The sequence below is a fragment of the Pholis gunnellus genome (assembly GCF_910591455.1).
Source record: "Pholis gunnellus genome assembly, chromosome: 7".
Classification (NCBI taxonomy): Eukaryota; Metazoa; Chordata; class Actinopteri; order Perciformes; family Pholidae; genus Pholis; species Pholis gunnellus.
Window position 1 is genome coordinate 13,821,903 of NC_136533.1, and position 19,912 is coordinate 13,841,814.

The window sequence follows — 19,912 nt, forward strand, 5'->3', positions numbered from 1 at the left end:
CCTACAAAAAAGCATGAGAATAAAAAGTCTGTGGGATATTGCAGGTGAGGCAAGCAGAGCCACAAATGTGCATCCAGACTGAGGGACACACACCCTCCTACCATGATTAGCGCATGTCTATTTACACCGCATCATAACAAAGCTATCAAAAACAAAGGCTCCAAAAATTCCTCCTAAAAACTTTTTTTTGTTCTTTTGTTTCTCTACAACAATGTCGATTCCATGTATGTACATCCCTAGAAAATAATTTAATTTTAGTTACACACTTTCTACATTTTTGAAACAATACACTTCTAGTCCACAAGGGAGGTTGTTTGTTTGTTTGTGCATGTATTTGTGTGTATGTGTACATATGTTTATGTGTGTGTGTTTATGAGTGTATATAGTGTGTGTGACTGAGGTGGGGAATGATGGTTTCACGGGGATAATGTTCATGGATTGGCTAACAGTCGCAGGGGCAGATTTAGAGAGTGGACTGGATGTGGTCACAGAGAGGAAGTAGTGGAGTCGACGATTTCTCTCCCGTTGCACACGGTTGGGACGTGGTGGGCGCTGACAGAAGCTAGACAAAGAGATAGGAGAAGATGAATGCATCGATACAAATCTGATTTGTGCATATAGTAATTCATAACAGACTTCTTCAGTTGATGATTTTTGCTGCAAAATGCTAAAACTAACAATAAAGCAATATATGTATCACATTATGCAAATTGCGTTTAAATCACATTACCAAAATGTCAAACAATCATAATAGTGATTGAGGTCTTGACGCTAGTGTAGAAAGAGCATTGCCCTGATAGGCAAATTAAATGAAGGGACATCAGTGGGGGTGCAAATGCAGACTTAATCTAATGGTAATAAATATGGTATCACTGCTAATTTACGAGTCATTTGTAAAAAGAACTTGTGTGGAATTGCACCTAACCCTTAAATGATCTTTTTTGTGAGGCCAGTTCAGCACCAAGGAACATGTTAAAATATCTAGTCACCTCTTGCGGGCATGCTTCTTTCTTGACATCTCACTGTACTGTTCAACACCACAGCTCTGTCTGTCAGCAGGATGCCATTCTCTGCAGTCTAACAAGCTTACGATGGAAACTGTCAAACACGCATCACCGTAGAGGTAACACATTTGGAGGAGCAGCCGTCCACATTTAGAGACCTTTCTTGCTTGGGGCATTATAACTTGGCTGTGCTACAGTTTAGACACACAATACAGAAAACAAACGCCTAGATAGTTCATAATTCAAGATTGTGTGTCCCTCATAGCAAAAGTGGAACACAGGGAGGCTAAATATTGAATGTTGAAAACACCCATTTGACGGAGGCATGATAATAATAGAGCAAGACAGTGCTACTCTAAAACCCTGTCGCTTTAAAAATGAGGTAACTGCATGTAACCTACCGTGAGATGCGTATGTGGTGGCAGCCCCACTGACACTGAAGCGATTGAGGTTCAGCCTGTGGCTGGTCACATTCTTCTGGGGCTGGAACATGATGATATGGACCTTGGGAGCAAACATACAGCCCAGGACCACAAAGCCACTCAGACTGACTGAGATACACATGGTAGTGGTCTGAACCTGCAGAGAAAAGAGGGGGAGACAGTAATTGAGTAGCCAGACTTTGATGGATACATCTTATGCTAATGTGGTACAAACTAATTGCTGTTGAGAGCTAATTTGGTGATAATAATCTGTAATAAGGACCATTTGTCAAAGGGATTTTCTTAAATGAGTATTACAAAGTGCTTATCAGAAAATAAAACATTAATACATTGGATGGATACATTTAAAGCATGCAAATGCCTAAAGTAATTAGCCAATCTCTATACGTAAACAGAGCCAATGAGGCATGTATATAGCAAGCGTTACTATTTATTGGAAGACTCTGTTACCTTGCAACAGTTCAGAGAATAACAATTACAGGATGGATCAATGAAATACTTAATCAACAAAGACCACAGAGGCCAAACTTAACAGTATCTCAGTGGTAGCTTTTACTTCATTCTCTGTGACTTATTGTACGAAATCAATGCTAAATCTAATCTTAGGCCCGTCTGAAATGGTGTTTGCAGTAAGTCCCTTTCAGGTTGCCAAGTCATTGGTGTGTCTGATTTTGTGTGGCACAGATGTTTTACAGGGTTTAATAACATCAACTCACAGTAGAATCACAGTACTGAACACACAAGAACATTAATATTCAACCCTTCAACATCTCCGTGTATATTCTTATATTTACACTATATACTTGTGTGTGCGTGTGAGTGTGTGTGCGTGTGTGTGAGTGTGTGTGTGTGCATGTGTGTGAGTGGGTGGGGTTGTGTATGTTGGTGATGTTGTGCCTCTACCTGACTAATCTTAAAGTCAGATTACAAGGCCAAGGAAATGCTTATTTCCAGAGAGAGATAAAGAGAAAGAGAGAGAGAGAGAGAGAGAGAGAGAGAGAGAGAGAGAGAGAGAGAGAGAGAGAGAGAGAGAGAGAGAGAGAGAGAGAGAAAGCTGTTTTTTTTATGGGGATCAAATGAGCAGCCCTGGCATCAGCATTCCTCTCTTATGCCCTTTGATACAGTGCACAGTGTGTGTGTTTGCAGAACCGTGTGCTTAAGGTGTGTGTGTATGCTTAAGGTTTGTATGGATCAAATGAACACTCACCCCCCTTTGCTGTTAAATCTGGACACGTGTCAGCAGTTTGACAGAGCCTGTCTGTTTGTCATGCCAATACTGCAGAGCTGGGACATTTGCCAGCAGCATTAGAAATTGTTTAAGTTGCCTCTATGCCTGTGTTGTCACTGCTTTGTGACCTGTGCGCTTGTATTGACATGTTGAGGGGACAACAAAATGCTAAAGCAATTATATTGTCTTCAATATTGTCTTCCTAGAAGACAGAGACAAGTATTTGATCGTGTGTGTGTGTTGAAGAAGGTACCCTGTAGTCACTGGATGTAACATAGAAGATGGGAAGAAAGGCCAGCCAGATGATACAGGTGGTGTACATGGTGAATCCAATAAACTTGGCCTCATTGAAGTTCTCGGGGCACTTCCTGGTCTTGAAGGCATACCTAGAGGGACAGAATCATATTTCTGATTAGTTGGACAGCATCTGAAAAAAAGTGATGCCTACTCGACTGGAATGATTGTTGCTATAAAAACTAAACTTCTGAAATTGAAAGAAAAACTGGTTTGTGATTTTTTTTTAAATGTATCTAAGAGCCCAGTGAGATTGTTGAGCACATAGGAAAATATGACTTGTTTTTTTCTAGGTGTGCATGAAAACACCAAAACGCAGTGAACAAAGTTCTCAGGGTGGAGAACATAAAGGACTTTAGTTGGAACACACTTACACAGTACACAGGATGACCAGGAGCACGTCATATCCCAGTGAAAGCAGCATGCTGGAGTCGCGTACGTTACACTTGAGGATGACAGTCTGTCGTCGCTCTGGCAACGTGAAGCGGCGTGTCCCGGGAACTTCCAGCAGCAGCCACACCGACACCATCACTAACTGGACGGAGATTAAGCTCAGACAGATGAACACCTGAAACGGAAGGAAAGAAGGGTAAGGTCATCAAGATCCACTGTCTATCTGTCCATCCATCTGAATGATGCAGATGGATGGACATGATGCTGCAATCACTCACCTGAGAGGACGGGCTAATGAAGCGTGGCCTCACTGCCCCGGCGCCGTCTTTCACGCCATTGAAAATCCTGGCAATTCTGTTTGTTTTGGTGAGGAGGGCGGAGTAGCAGACCGCGAACGAAGTGCCCAGGCCGAGGCGCCGCAGGGCACAGATGGCAGGAGAGGGTTTGGCCAAGAAGAGAAAAGTCATGGCGTAGGACATGAAGACTCCAGAGAGGAGGATGTAACATAGCTCTCTGCCGGAAGCTTTCACCAGCGGTGTGTGGTTGTGTCGGATAAACACCCAGAACACCAGACCGGTGCACATGAACCTGTGGAGTTAAGCAGACAAGCACTTCCATGAAGTCACAGTTTTGACAGGTTCATATATTCTTCCATAAGTAGGGCTGAGCTATACAAACACATTATATCACAATGATCACAACATCTTCTAATACCATTTTACATGTTTAGGTATGGAAAAGCACATGTACATTGACCGCTTGTTACGCCCGACTCCAATTTTTCGCTGAGCACATATGCAATTTAATGGCGGCACATTTACCACTCAAAGTTTCCAGCTAACTACTTTTAAAACAAGAATCTTGTGAAAGGGATCTTAAATATACATGATACATGTGCATCATGCGAACATACTGAAGCTGCATGTCCCAGGCAAAAGGTCAGCATCATCACCAGATAATCCAAAGAAGAATAACGAAGCTGCAATGCTGTTGTATTGCAGTGTAGAGCTATAAGTCCTAGTATTGTAGGTATAATAAGGAAAACTGTGGGATGAGACTTTACTTCTGATGTGTTTGGCAAACATAACAGCATCTTGGGTAACATTGGCTGGGGTTGCTGCAGTGTAAATATCTCCAAATCCAATATAAAGCACCACAGAGCTGCTAATGCTATCTTGAGCTCTATTGGTATCCAGGACCAACTTTAACAAAGTGGGGAAATACTTGTCGTCGACCAAAGAAATTCTTAGTTGACTAACACTCATAGGATTTTGTCGACTAATCGATTGGTTGATTTAATCAACAGATCTGAGTTTTTCCACAAAGAAACATGCAAAAGCACCACTTAAAATATTGTGTTTACCAGAGATGTGTTCACAAGTTTCTTGTCAATAAGTCATTTAGCATGAAAAAGGGATAAAAAAAAAAATGGACTAATCAACTTCTTAGTTGACTGAAAGCAAAACGATTGATTGGTCGACGAATCGACTAATGGCCATGAAAGTATGAAAGTACCTCCAGTAATGGTGGTACTTGCCAGCAGTTGCAGCTTACATTGCAGCAGATGAGCACTCTGTTTTATTCCTTTCAACTTTTGCTCTTTTGTTTTTGGAAAGGCAAAATAAAAAACATGAAAGCAGAGCATTGCTCCTATTGACGGTTGCTAAGCTATGATTGGACAATCACTGCTTGGAGGAAAGGTCAATTCCCTTGCCCCATCCCAACATATACACACCCACAAACACACCCACCCACACACACACACACACACTCACACTTCTCTCAGGAGTCAGAATCTGACATCATGTTGACAGTCCTTTATCACTCACCCTACACAGGCGATGGTAATTGGACCAATAGCCCAGGCATCTTCCCACATAATATAGTCCTCAGGAAGGTCGTAACAGGACGTCAGCTCATCAGTGGGCCACTGGCCGGGAGCGCAGGGCGAGCAGGTGAACTCATCAGCCAGGTATTCATGAGGATCGCAGGCTGTACAGATCCAGCAGCAGTACTCACCTGGGAAACAGGAATATGAACAGCAGAATGTGTCAGTCTGATATTTCTCAAAAGGCACTGCTGCTCGGTATGGTATGCTGTGACAAAGAAGAACATTGTTGAAATTCAGTCTCCTACCTGCCTGCATTTTCTTCATCTCATTGCGTTCACAGGGGTCGCTGCACTGTGAGGTGGGCACCACTTCTCTTGGCCAGTGAATTAGATCGTTGCTTAGAGTCAGACTCTCTGCCCAGTCACCGACTGGCACGTAACCGTAACGATCGGCAGAGCGCTGGTAGCTGAAGATGTTGTATCGGCCCACGCCGTCCCCCTGGGAATCAAATTTCACGACTGTCTCAATGCCTGGAGGAGAGAAAGGGGCTGCAGGGGGTGAGAGGAGACAAAGCGTGGCAAAGAAAGTGATAAGAGGAATGGGAAAAAAAAGGAGATTAAAGCTAAACGATCACAAACAATCATCCCATTGATGTCTCATTGATGCCTCTTATAAGCAACAGTGAGGAAAGAGACAAGCAGCCATGGTCAGTTAAGCCTTAGGAGTCCAGAACAGACAGTGAAGGGCATTACAATAGAGTGTTTTCATTACTGAAGACCAGCCAGTTACCAAAGTATTTGCTAAGAGGCTATAAATGCCTGGTATGCTTGGTGATGTCTGTGCGTATCAATGGCCTCCCATCCTTCCCTGAGGTCACATACGGGGAAAAAACTGCTCTGATTTCCAATCTGACAAAGTTTATTACCAAATGCATCATTAACAAACTGCCTATAAAGTCATATAGGCATAAAGTCAGAAGACTGAATCCCTGGGCAGTGCTATAGCTACCCACACATTGATAGAATTAGCCTCTGGGTCTCTTATGTGAGGGAGGTACACTGCTGAAACTGCCAAATTGGTTTGTATACAAGTTGTTATGAAAGGATTACCATCTACCCTGAGGATGTGGGAACAGAAGAGATTGGCAGGATGCTGAAACCATTACAACAAAAAAACAAGGAGAAAAGCGGCCATGGACTGAGGAAAAAAAAAAGAAACTTCTTAATGTGTTGCAGGCAGTGTTGGACCTGACAGTGCTGACACTTGGTCGTTCTGACACAGACAAAGTGTATGTCACTCCTACAGTCACTGCCACTTCTGTCCTCACAGCGGAGCAATCAACTCTATGCAGCTGACACACTGTATAGGGCTGAGTGTTACACGCTGCTGCCTCCCCTGTCAAATGATGATGTGGCTGGGTTTATAAAGCATCACTCCTCAACGTCTAACAAGCCTCTTGGTCTTCAGTGCACAGCAGCATTGATGACACTGTGCTGCCTCCCTCATATCTCTGTGTCATTGGGTAACTGTAGTAATCACCAGCCAAACGTACAGCTTGGGATCAGGGGAATGAATCAAAATACAGATTGTGGATGTGTGTGGATGTGTGCCTGTGGAAGCTCCATTAGGTTTTACTTTACAGTGTGATGGTTAAGGTATTGCTCTGAGCGCTATGGGAGGCTGTGCCGACAGAACCAAAGCTCTGACCCTGCTGTTAGCGGCATGTGCGTGCGTGCATGCAACACCGACGAGGGCTAAAGCCGCACTATTGTTGGGAAAGCTCAGTGTGCTCGGAGAAGGATAGCGTGTCAGATGGCAGCAGAGGGGGTTAGGGTTTATGAAATCCATAAATCACAGGGACAGCACAATCCTCTATCTTTCTCCTCGCTCTCTGTCTCAGGAAATTCCAAGTGTCAAGTCGTCTTTGGATTTTGGGGCTAAATGTTTCAGTGACAGCTAAATGAAAATTATTTCAATAAGATGGTGATAATATCTACAAATGAAGGAGAGATATGAATCCATTATATTGCAAGATGACAGATAATAAAGTCGGCTAATAACACTGAGCAATAAGACAAGCCGGGCCTCCTCCTCTTAAACACCCATACACACTCACAGAAACACTTTGCCGTGAGCTAATTATCATAACTGCACCTTATTGGGACCTTAGATGTGTGCTGAAGGCTAATTAGCTGTATTTGGTAATTACGTGTAATACAGACTAAAGAGATAACGGTATTAGCCTACGGACCCATTTGAGGGCGCCGTATTGTCCTTGACTTCCCTCTAACAGATCACAGCCAGGAGCAATAAACTCAGAGAACTGGTGATTCCTCCCTATAACCAACGCCAGAGACCTTGCTGACGTGAGAGAGTGAGCAGCTTATCAGAAAAAAAGTGTTTGAGGGTGCAAGTTAGAGCTGGCGAAGGCCACCAAGACCCTGGTGACTGCAGAGAGCTGAGACAAGCAGTCCAAGTACTTGACTGATGGACACCACTCTCTCTGCTGAGCACTGTCCTGGGATCAATTTAAAAATCTGGTGAACTCAGAGATCCAGAGACAATTCTAACTCGTTGGTGCTGTTTACCATGTTCACCATCTTAGTTTAGCCTGTTAGCATGCTAACATTTACTAATGAGCACTAAACACAAGGTACGGTCACGGCTGATGGGAATGTCAAAAGTTTTGCAGGTATTTAGTCATATAGCAAAGTGTTAGACAGGCTGAAAATTATGATTGTGGTAGATGAAGTAAAAAAACAGAAGGTATCATCAAACGTCATCCTGAAGGGAACGTGATTGTCTTTACCAAATTGACAATTCATACATTAGTTGGCACAAAAGGAAAATACAGGAGTTTACCAAAGTCCTTAGACTTCATACCCGGACGATGAAGCCTTCCAAAATATCAAGATATTTCCTAAGATAAGTGAAACTTTAAACCTTGTCTACAGGAAAAGTCAGAGGATTGCCAAATTAAGTAGGATTCATTCTCTTGGATCCATAAATGTCTGAACAAAATTTCAGACTGGCGTCAAAGCGGTGGACCGACAGACTGACATTGCCATCCATACAGCCATGCTACTAGCATGACGAAAAAGCATTCGTGTCATGCAGCAGTCAGATACACAAGTAGTGGGCAGAGAAGCTCAAAGAAAGTTTGTCCCTCAGCTACCTGGTTTCTGTGTGATGTAACTCTGATGAACCGTGAACTGAACCAATTTCATCATTTGATGTGGTGACTGCTTCCTAACAGCAGCTTGTGGGCTTCCTTACTGCGTCTTAACCACAGCCATGAAACAGTGACGATTAATGATTCTGTATGACCTCATCCATACCGTACTTCCCACTGGCCCAGTCAAGTCCAGCTGAGACCCGCAGCAGGCTCCGCCCTCAGCACTTCGTAGCTTTTTAAGTGACTGCATCCAATGGTGTACCATGCCTTCTCAGCGACATTCTCCCCATTCACTTTGTTTAGCTGAGGCGCACTGGATAGGATGTATGATTTTAGACAGAAAAAACAACAATCCAAAGTGCCCTTTGTGCAACTGTGAATATACTACTGTTTATCTAAGAGGATTCATTGCATTGTCAAGCAAAATCTAGTCAATTAATCAACCAGCTAAGGCCACAGAATGTCAAACAAATAACAGAAAAAAAGAAGAATAAAGTTAGGGGGGACAAACTGCGGTTAGAACGCAGCCTAACCAGATCCCTAATTTTTGTGAGAATTTATTTTAGCATTTTTTCATCCCCACTAACTCGAGAAACACCTTATTATTCTAGCTTAATTAGAAGCTTGGTGAAAACAAGCTTTTCATTCAGAAGCTGTGAAATTAATTATGTTCTCGGCCATGTCGGGCTAAAGCGAAGCCCAAGGGGGGATTGTGGGTATTAAAGGCAGGGAGAGAGAGAGGAGGCAAAGGGGACTTGGGAGGAATAAGTAGGAATAAGTAATCTGAGAGAGAGAGAGCGAGAGAGAGAGAGAGAGAGAGAGAGAGAGAGAGAGAGAGAGAGAGAAGGCAAATCTTTTCTTTTTATGAGTGTCACTAAACATTCAAAAGCTGGCTGTTGATTAGTGGTTGTTTAGGGAATAGAGAATTGTATTTCCAAGTGTCAATTCATCTGGATCCCGGATTTACTCCTAATTTAAGCGTGACAAAGTAAACACTGCATATAGGGCTGTGCACAAACACACACCTGTTCCAGGTAAAATACAACAGCGCTGCATGCTAATGGTATGACCAACCTTTCTTATCCCTCTTTTTCCTCCTCCAGAGGGTTGATGATCTTACACATCTGTGACCCACACAGACACACATCCCTGAGCACATGAAGATATGGACACAGGGATGCACTCACATGTCACAAACGCACACGCAGACAGATCACATTAGCTATATTTGTTCTCCCTGTAGATCCAGTCACTGGGGACTGAGGCGCTGCCTTGGCCACGGACCAACAGGCCTCAGGGGAACACAAGACAGATAGGGTGGAGAGGAGGAAGTCGAGAACAAGGAGGATAAATATATAGGAGGAAAGGTGCAGCAGCAGAAAGCTGCGGCTCTACTGAAATAAACGTGGTGAGATAGAGGAGACAAAGAAAGAAATGGCAGGCCAAAAGCAGGAGGTGCTGGGAGGAAGAAGGAGCCAAGAGACAAGATAAGGGCAAAGAAAGGAGGGAAGTGACAAGGGAGAAGAGGGAGAAGAATATGAGGAAAAAGAGAGGAGATAGCAGGAGAGAAAAGCGAGGAACTGGTGTGACAGCAGCAGAGATATAGGTGGGCGGAGGAAAGCCTTTAGACGGAGGAATCAATAGCGAAAAGGTAAGGGATGGATGGAGGGATGAGCAAAGTGAAGGAGTGGAAGAACAGACCGGCGCAGAGAGGCGGTGGAGGCAGGAGAGCAACCTTGTGAAGTCCGAGTGGGATGTGCTGTTTTTGAATGTAGAGAGAGAGTAGGACTCTTTCTGGGTGGGAGAGAGAATGGGAGAGAGAGAGAGAGAGAGAGATAGAGTGACAGAGTGAGAGAAAAAGAGACAGAAAGACAGAGAGGGACAGAGAGGGACAGAGGCAAAGAGACGGAGGAAAGAGTGTGAAGAGAAAATGAGGGAGAGAAGGAGTGAAGGTTGTTCTCTAGCATCTAAACGTTGCGGTAAGCTTGCTACTCAATATGGCCCTGAAGGCACACCGCCTCTGCTAACACAGACGTATCACACACACACACACACACACACACACACACACACACACACACACACACAAAAGCAGAGGGAAGGGGGAATATCACATCTATCATCACTATTTGAACAGAAGACTGCGTGCATGCGTGTATATACTGATATGTTTGCTGCAGATCGGGTTGGTGGGTGGGTGGGAGTTGAATGATGGCTTTGAGAAGTGTGTGGGTTGGGGGTGTCTGCAATTTTATACTGGAAAAAAACGAGCATTTCAAGCTGCGTCTTTGTAAAAAAAAAGAAAAGGAAAAAGGAAAAAGCTGACTGTATGTGTGTACGTACGTTCGGTTTTGCGTTCGAAGTATGTGGCGAGGCACAAATGTGCCCCTGTGTCTATTACTAGATGGCAGGGAGCAGTTCCCATGATCTATCAGATCACTTCAACAATTGGCAATAGTGTCGGCTTCATTACCATAGCAACTAGCGAGATGAGACTAGATGAAGAGAGCTACATATGAAAACACAGTCCCATCCACACAACATACTGCCTCAGAGCAACACAACACATTTGTGTTATGATTGTAAAGTTAAGGACAGGGGACAGTATTTCAGAGTATTGCGAAGCATTACAATGAAGTGAGATCCAACTTTGATGCAATCTATCGAGTGTATAATGAACATGCATGTGTGTGTGTGTGTGTGTATGTGAGAAGGAGATGGCAGAGAGATAGAGAGCACTGAACAGTGTTGGTTTTCCGTCTGCTACAGTTCAGACTGAGAGCACTGCGGATGGTGATGCTGCAGTATTTATACTCCACATTCAACCTCAACTCACCTCAGCTCCTTTCCTTACATACTGTAGATGGAAAGATGTGTATGTACAGCAGTGTGAGTGCGTCATTCTGGGGCTAAACCAACAGCCAAAAGCAAACGCTGCCACAGTTCCCGGTTTAACTGTACCGCCACCTTCAACATCCTCATCGTCTTATCAGCGCAGATTCTTTGAATGCTTTTCCCCCCCCCCTCCAAACCAATAAAGCTGTTTGCCATGCTGTCGTCGTCGTCACTGACACTGAGCTGTAAATAACTCAAGATCCTTGTACATGCTGTTACTCTCTTCACAGAGTAACGACATGCGCCTCATCATGGACATACATCAGTGGTGAAAAGAAGGGAGGGGGAGCGGAATGTACGGAAGAGAGATGATCAGACATGAAGATGTAAGGAAGTCACACTGGATTCACACCTCTCTTTCTTCTCCAACTTATTCCACAAACTTTCTATGTGTGAATCTGCATATCTATTCAATCCTTCTCTGTATGCATCCTATAAGGGAGTGGTTATCATTTGTGCCAACCGGAGGCTGCGACTGCAATCGCCTTGACTTCTTTCCTCTCCCTCTCCTTTCCTCTCTATCTTACTCACACTCTTCCTCCCTCTATCCTTCTTTATGTCTCCCTCCTCTCATGCAGAAATGCTCCAAGTCCTTTGATTTGTAGCAGAAATGAAGATAGGAAATTTCAAAGAGAATCCTCTTCTTCTGCTGACGCACGCTGTCCCACTCCGGCATTGCCTCAGTGCTCCCTTGTTCCTTCCCTCCTTCCTTCCCTCCTTATTTCTTTTTCTGTCTTACTCCCTTTTACCTTACCCCAAACGCTCCTTTCTCATTCGAGTCTGCCCGTCATTCTTATCTGTAAGCTTCCCTCCCCCTCCCTTCATATGTAGTGCCATTCTTTCGTCTTCCATCCATTCCCCCAGCGTCTCGTGGCAAAGCTGCCGTGTTAGCGCTGTTTGTTAGGCTGTTTTGATGTCTGCTCCTGGTCACGGTTGGTGGAGGAATAAGCACCTCTAAACCTGTGTCAGTCCCCGAGACACAGCAGTTTATTTATAACGCTGCCTTTGTACGCCATCTGTCAGTCAAGCCAATCCTCTGTCTCTTCTCCCCCTACTCTACAGAGACTGACAGACAGACAGGCAGCCTGCTATAGGAGCTATTATAACACACACAATCTCATTAGTTCAAGACAGAAGAATATGGCTGACGGATTAGCCGCAACTCTCATTCCTCAAAGCAACTTTGTAGTGTCGTATCAATTACGCAAGGGTAATAGGTGTCAATAGCATGGCTGGCTCTGACAATACATAGCAATTAAGCGGATTTGTCTCAGTACTTTTTATGTTCTGTGGAAGGACAACATCCTAGCGTTGTTCATGAGAGGACTGTTAAGTAGGCACAACACTCCTACTCCTGTCTGTTTCTTGCTATCTCTCCACTTTCCTCCCCAACTTTCTCTCCGTCATTCACGTATTTTCGCTCTCCATCCATCCACCTTGAACAACTTATTTAGGACTCTACACTCGCTCCAGCTCCCTTACCTGTGAAGCTGACATTAAGGATGTAATCCCTGTAGAGTCTGCGCCCATCCAGTGCCTTCATGCTGTCGCACAGATTGGTGGTGTTGAAGCACAGGCTGCGTTGCATATAATGGAGTGCATGAGCCATGACGTACACCGCGTTCACCACAAACATGATCTTGGACTCTGGTTCAAAGTTACTCTTGTCCATCGACAAGTCCATGTCACACGGTGGGAGAGACGTCTCTCCCAATCCAGCACCTCCCCCTCCTCCTGCTCCTGCCCCACCCAAGGAGCACTGGAACCGCTGCTCCCAGAATTCCCTGTACCAGGGATTACGATGGTTTTTGACTGGGTTTAGGCTGAGAAAGTAGCGGTTGAATTCTGGCACGGGATTGGCTGCCAGCTCAAGTGTGATGGCTCCTTCAGCGGTGACCTCGTTTCCCTTGACAATGCTTTCCTGTGCACCCCAGCCATCGCTGGCCACCCAGATAAAGGAGGTGTTAAGCCTGGCAGCTGCTGCCAACAGCTCTCTGGCATCGTCGCTACGCAGGAAGAGGACTGCCACACGGGCATTCGGCTTTTGGAGGAGCTGACGGATCACAGCTTCATAGGACTTCTTAGCGTTAGAACGCCCCACCTGGATGGAAAGAGGACATTAATGTAATGACAGATGTACTGTAAATGTCCCTTCTACTTTCAAATAGCTTATTTGTAATCATTAATCACCATCATTCAAAGGAATAAACAAGCCAAAAATGTCGTCTGTACTTCCGTCTCACGCCATTATACACCTCTGTAGCAAATTAGATAAAAATGTGACTGTTAAAGTACCCAGAATGAGTTCTTGGATATAAGCTTTCATTGTTTGGTTCACAACTGATAACACCAGTGTAATATGACCTCCATTTGTGTGTAGGACAAGATAAGACATGGAGACAAACTTTTATAAGCTCACAAATGTAGGGCCTCATTGATCGTTAGTGGTGCAGCTTCAGGCCATACATTAGTGTGACACTGCTGATTGAAGTTGAAGTTATTTTTTGGTATCTTGCTTTGAGCAATTGTTGCTAATATTCATGCAGAAATATACTCATTCTATTTCATGCCTTACCTTCTCTGAAGTAGCGATACAGATGTTCCTCATGCGTGCCTCTTGTTCAAAGGCCTCTATACCGGTTTCACCGTAATCACCCTCCGATGCCACAGTGGACACGTATGTCCAGTTGAAAAACCGGAGAATCTCGGCCATGGCTTTGGCCTGGTAGAAGTCGGGGGGCACCGTGCGGGCGAAGTAGTCGTAGCGGGTCTTATCACTGAGCTTGGCGCTGGTCGAAGCATAGCTTATCTGAGGAATCTGAAAGAGCCTGAGAAGATTGGCAACCTGTAGGGAGAAACAATAAAATGAGAAATTAATCAGCCGGAATAATTCCAAACCCTCTTCAAATTAAACCATTTTGATGAATTGTAGGAACTTAACATTAATTAATTGATTGAACTGTTATTCATTCTGGATACTCATTTTGCTAAAGATTTTGTTTCAGAATAATACATACATTTAGTTTGAGAGACTATCAACATTATCTGCATAGAACTAAATTATTCCAAATAAATCCTTTTGATTTTGTGTAGCTTGAGTAAGAATGTAATTGATTGACTGACTGATTCTGATCACAATCTTGTTTGTTCTTTTTTTACTTCTGAAATCTGAATTGTATTTTGTCCCATTAACCTATGATTCCTTTAGGCAATGTGATATGAAAATATTTTTTTATAAGCTGCGGTTTGGAACTGTGTTAAACTCAAAAGTCAATGCATTCAAGCAGCTACTTATAGTGTTTGCAATGCATATGTTTTGAGAGGTGGCAGCAACTGAGCCAATTACTGTACAATTCATTTAACAGGTCACTTGAAAGAAGCAGTACACACAAAGTAGGGGTGGAGGATAAAATAATTTCTTAGATGCATCGCGATTCTCTCTTGAAAGATTATGACTTAATGCAGGAAACGCAATAATGGAAAATTTCTAACTAAATTCTCGACATTATGATTGCCTGTAACAATTCTGTGACACCGGGCTGTCCGTTCCTTACCTCTGCCCCTGAACGCAACAGACGTAAAACATGTGCGTCTAGTTTACATTCTAAGCTAGGCTAAATACTAGCAGAGTTTTGGTGATGGCGCGGAGCTTTATCAGCCAAATATGGATATAATTTGATCGGCACCCCATGGCTTAAAAGCTAACATACTATGGAAGCATTTCGCTTCTTCTTCTGCCAAACTCAGAAAGGGCGAAACGAGTCACGAAGTAGACTGCAACTTTTTTCGCCTCTACTTAGTCATTGAGAATCAGAGCTTTTGCGCTATGTTGCACACTTTAAAACAGAGAAACAACATTCATCTCAACGTTTTTACGGACACAGTGATACTGTACACGCAAACCAAAGCTAAAGTCATGGAATCAATGAGGAAAGTGGGTAGGATGACAGTAACACACTGTGTGACTGCTGCTAAAATAGCAGACCAGCCACAGTGAGAAAAAATAAATCATGTATTGAATACATTTTGTTGCATCAAGAAGAAGGTTCCCACCCCTAACACAGAGTGTCAAAAACTAGAAGATGTACACCCCTTGCATTGCTTAACAGTTGCAACCATAATTAGTTTCATAGCAGCGTTCATATCCGATTTCAACATTTCTGAATTGGCCATGAAAACATTTGATCAATACTGGATATCCCACACAATATACTAGTGTCTCACTTTGTCGGAAGCTCGTGTCTCTAATTTGGTCCAATAGGGCAAAGGCAGACTAAAAAATTCAGTCGGTTTGTAAAAGATAGTTTCTTCTTTGTAGCTGGCGATGCCTAAGGACTGTCTTCCAGCAGAGCAAATAATGTCAAAAACATATCAAGTACAATATTATTAACTGCAATAAAGTGCTCATCCACAGACATGCTGCAACTGCAGGGGTAGTGTTGTTGTGTTGGAGGTTTTTTGTTAAATTTCCCCTTTGACCGATCGTGTGCGTCCGTGTGCGTCAAGCTCAACAGTCTACAACCAAGTATTATAAGTTTGATCTAAAATGACTGGCACATTGACAACAACTACATAAAATAAGACCCACACTAAATTATTGGAATTCATTTTTAGATTCCTCAAATGTGAACATATTTAGAAGGTTGCTGCTGATAGGAATTACTTCATGCATAATGTGATTATTTAAAGCTATAAGACAATGCAGCAAGTGTAGGCATATATGCACATGGAGAAACACAAAACAACACACACAGCCCGAATGCACACACGCACACTCAGACACACACACACTCAGACACACACATACACACACGGAAGTTCAATAAATCACTGAGTCATGCATTAGTGATGGACATCATCTAGGGTCTACTGATGTCCATATAATATTCCCTTTTACTGTTGATTGGGGTTTGGTCATGTTCTCTTCATTACAATTTTAGTCACAGATGCCAACACAAATATAATTGCTACACATTCTCATGCACACAAAGACGTGTAAACATTCACATTCAAGCATGCACACACACGCAAATAAACAGAAACTACACAGCCATTCTGTTCTCGCCTCTGTTTAATCCTTTTAGAGCGCATCACTCTGGGCTTTTCTATATTTCATTCATAGCTCATTTGATGAGCTGTTTTGACAACATGTCAGAATCTCATTAGACTAATAATGTAGAAGATTAGAAAGCACACTTGCATACATACATACACTGATGTGCAGGTCCACACATACACAGGCACCTGCATTGACACACACACACACACACAGACTCACACTCACACACACACACACACACACACAGACGGATAAGGGCTGCTTATAGTACTTTCGGGCAGGTTTTATGGTTTTAAGATGGCAGTTGACTTAAATGTCAGGGAAGGTCAGGCTGCAAAATGTAACCGCATTGCTCCATTACCTGCCACTGAGCAATGACTACAGCTAACTAAGAGGCCTGTCTGTAGGGACATGCAGAGTTTACTCTGTTAGTGAACACTTCTCTCTTCCTGTGAAAGAGAGAGAGAGAGAAGAGAGATGTACTGAATGGGTTGAATATGAGAGACGAGTAGAAAAAAAAATGATAGGGAAGGAGGAAAAATTGGTGCAGTGGAGGGCTGCTGTGTGTTTTCTGCTTGGAATGCAAGTCACACACAGAGACACGCACACACACACACACACACACACACACACACACACACACATGTACGAACGGAGGGGAGGTATTATGCCTGCTATGTGAATGCCCTCAAAACATTGGAGTTTAGTTGTGCATGGTTAAACATAAAATAATTCCCTATTACTTCATTTAGAAACAATAGAGAGCCTGGCCACGTAGAGCGTCATGAAGGAGTAGCTGGGTTAGCTTCTCTGGCAAGAGATCAGAAGGCTGAGCACAGTTCGGCTCTCGTAAACAGTGCTGCCCCCGGAAAAAGACAGGTAAAAACAACAGCAACGGCAACAAAGGGCAACAAGAATCAGCTGCAAGAAAACAAGGGGTAATTATGTGTGATGAAGGACAAGAGACAAAGCAGATGTGTTAACAATGGCTGCCCCAGGAAGGAGGAGGAGGAGAAGAAGGGGGCTGAGGTCAGCATACACTGAGCTCTCCCCAAATAGCCGCGAGGGATGCCTCTGAATGCATATAAAGAAGGAGAACAAAAAGAGTCGTAGATAGTGAAGAGAAAGAAAAGAGAAAAGATTTAAGGGACAGAAAAAAGAGAACTATAAAATAGGGGGAGAGAGAAAAAGAGAGGATGAGAAAAAGACAGAGAAAGTTGCAGAGATTAGGGATTTAAGGACTGATAGGAGGATGCTTTTGTGCAGTCACAGAGGAGTAAGGGAGAGGGAGGTTTTATGCTAAACTATGCAAATTACCCAGCTCTATGACAAGAGCTACAAGAGCCGAGGAGACGCACAAGAACACACCAATGGAAAACCTGATTCTAAGAAATAAGTATATACACACACACACACACACACACAGACAGACACGGACTTGCACTGCCATATCATTGGAAGTCAGCTTCTGCACGCTTGGTCGTGAGTAAAAGATGAGAGAAGAATCCACCAAGTTAAAGTTAGAGGATGGTGGTAAAGTGCGTTTGTATAAATACTTCTGTACCTGCATGCTGCGTGTTTACCTGTATGGAGACGCTGCTGAAGGATCCACCTATGACTCCGGCGATTGCGAGCGGGCTGTCGTCCTGCAGAGCGTAAGATCCGTCTGGACAGATGAACTCTGTGTCGTCCACCTTAGTGAGGGAGGCTCTGACAAACTCCAGAGCCTAGAAAACACACCCACATGGATATTTCACATCAAATGCTGTGCAACATACGGGTTACAATATGGTCTATATCATCTATTTATTATTAATCGGCCTTCAACACACTTTAAACTATGTTCTTTCTAAGCAATATGCAACATAAATAAAGACTGATTGATACTTTTCTTTAATATAATATTTCTATCTCTTTGAAGGGACTATAAAAGCCCTTTGTCTTACTCTAGCAGCTCTTAGATGCTTTCAGAACAGGGGCCAAATTGCAAATGAACTCCCCTGACATCAAGCCACATTATAACATATTGCTAGGATGTGGAGAACCAGGCAACGAACCTGCAACCCACTTAGGAAAACCAACTTTCAAGAATCCAAGGTTTATACGATCAGTCAAAGAGCTCATTGTATGAGATAACTGGATGCATCATCCCTAAATAGCTCAGCAATAAGACACAATATATTTTTTGAAGATAATCCCTGAGGGAAAGTGCTTTAAAAAAAATAAATATCTGCCTCATTTCCCTCATCGCAAATAGCTTCAATCTCTACTTCTCATCAAGGATTTGCCGGTATAATTTGAGGCAAGATCTTTACCCGTCATGGATGAAATAGAATTTCTAGGTACATTTACTTTACCTGAATATTACCTTTTAATGAGACTTTATAGTTTTTACTCCATTTAAAATGGAAACATTGCACTTTTTACCTCTGACACCACAACTTACTTTGCGGAGCAACTTTTTAAATATGAAATGTAGCAAAAGTTCAAGTCGCCCAGCAGCGCAAGAGAACAGACAGCTAAACAAACTGTATCTAAAAAGTTGTATCAGCATTCACAGGTAAATGCAGATACAACTCAAAGCTCAATAATACAGAAATAGGAATAAAAGCTCCAACTGAGCTATTATTTCAGTAATATGCTGCTCTTTGTTTTTGTTAGAGGATTTCATTACTTTCACCACTGTCATATACAAATGCAGCAGATAATACTTACAGTTATACATAAATGCAGGAAGAGCTGGAAATACTGTTCAAAGAACACAAAACTATCTATCAATGTAGTTTCTTGTGATTTAGTGAATTACCAATAATATATCTTGAGCAAGTATGTTTGCAAAAGCCATGCTTGAGTTTAAACATAAACGACATCTTGTGCAAATCAAAGCGTAAACCATATTAATTAACATATTTTAGATAACATACTACACACGTCAACAGTGTTTTAAGTTGATGTCAAGCAGCATAAACTAAAGATGGGAAAAGTAGTTTGCTTTTAAATACTGTCTGGAACCATCTCTCTTTAGGAAACATGCAGCGTATGTGTACAATGACGGCGCTCACCCACCTGCTCCAGTGCATAGGTATCTCTGGAGCAGGTGTCCAGGATGTGGACCCCGAGAGAGACCCCGGGCAACAAAGTGCTGTCCTCATTGATTCTGTCAATGGCAAACAGCATGGCCTCCAGCCTCTGGATCCCTCTGTCCTCGTTCACACGCCCACACTCCTCCATCCCAGCACCTTTCTCATGCACAGGGAACAGACCGCCGAGCACCAGATCTCCCTCGATGCGGATCTCCCGGCGGGACTGAGGCGGGTCTCCAACCGAGAGCAAGACGCCCCGACACATCATGACCAAGATTAGAGAGGGAACGCAGGCCACCATGTTGGGCTCAAGGAGGGAAAGGATTGTCAAAATATGAGGAGAGGCTTGAGAGAGAGTGAGGCAGAGGTGGGTAGGGGGCTGAGGGTGAAGGTTAGGGCTGAGGGGTTTAGGGTGTTGCACGGTGGGGTCGAGTCAAGCAGTGGCCGTGGATGCTTGGGTCGGTCTGTGGCCCATGAAACGGTCAGGGAGAACTGAACTGGACCACA

At 43.4% G+C, this 19,912-nt stretch overlaps 1 protein-coding gene across 1 annotated transcript; it reads right to left on the bottom strand.

Moving 5' to 3' along the window:
• Positions 1-485: 485 nt before the first annotated feature.
• grm3 (glutamate receptor, metabotropic 3) lies at positions 486-19,706 on the bottom strand (the record flags this gene model as incomplete). Its single annotated transcript, XM_079163310.1, has 11 exons — positions 486-552; positions 1,402-1,583; positions 2,929-3,061; positions 3,344-3,537; positions 3,641-3,950; positions 5,192-5,381; positions 5,499-5,741; positions 12,746-13,364; positions 13,839-14,108; positions 17,906-18,049; positions 19,389-19,706. The coding sequence occupies 11 exons, from the start codon at positions 19,704-19,706 to the stop codon at positions 486-488; spliced, it is 2,670 nt and encodes an 889-aa protein (XP_079019436.1).
• Positions 19,707-19,912: the final 206 nt, after the last annotated feature.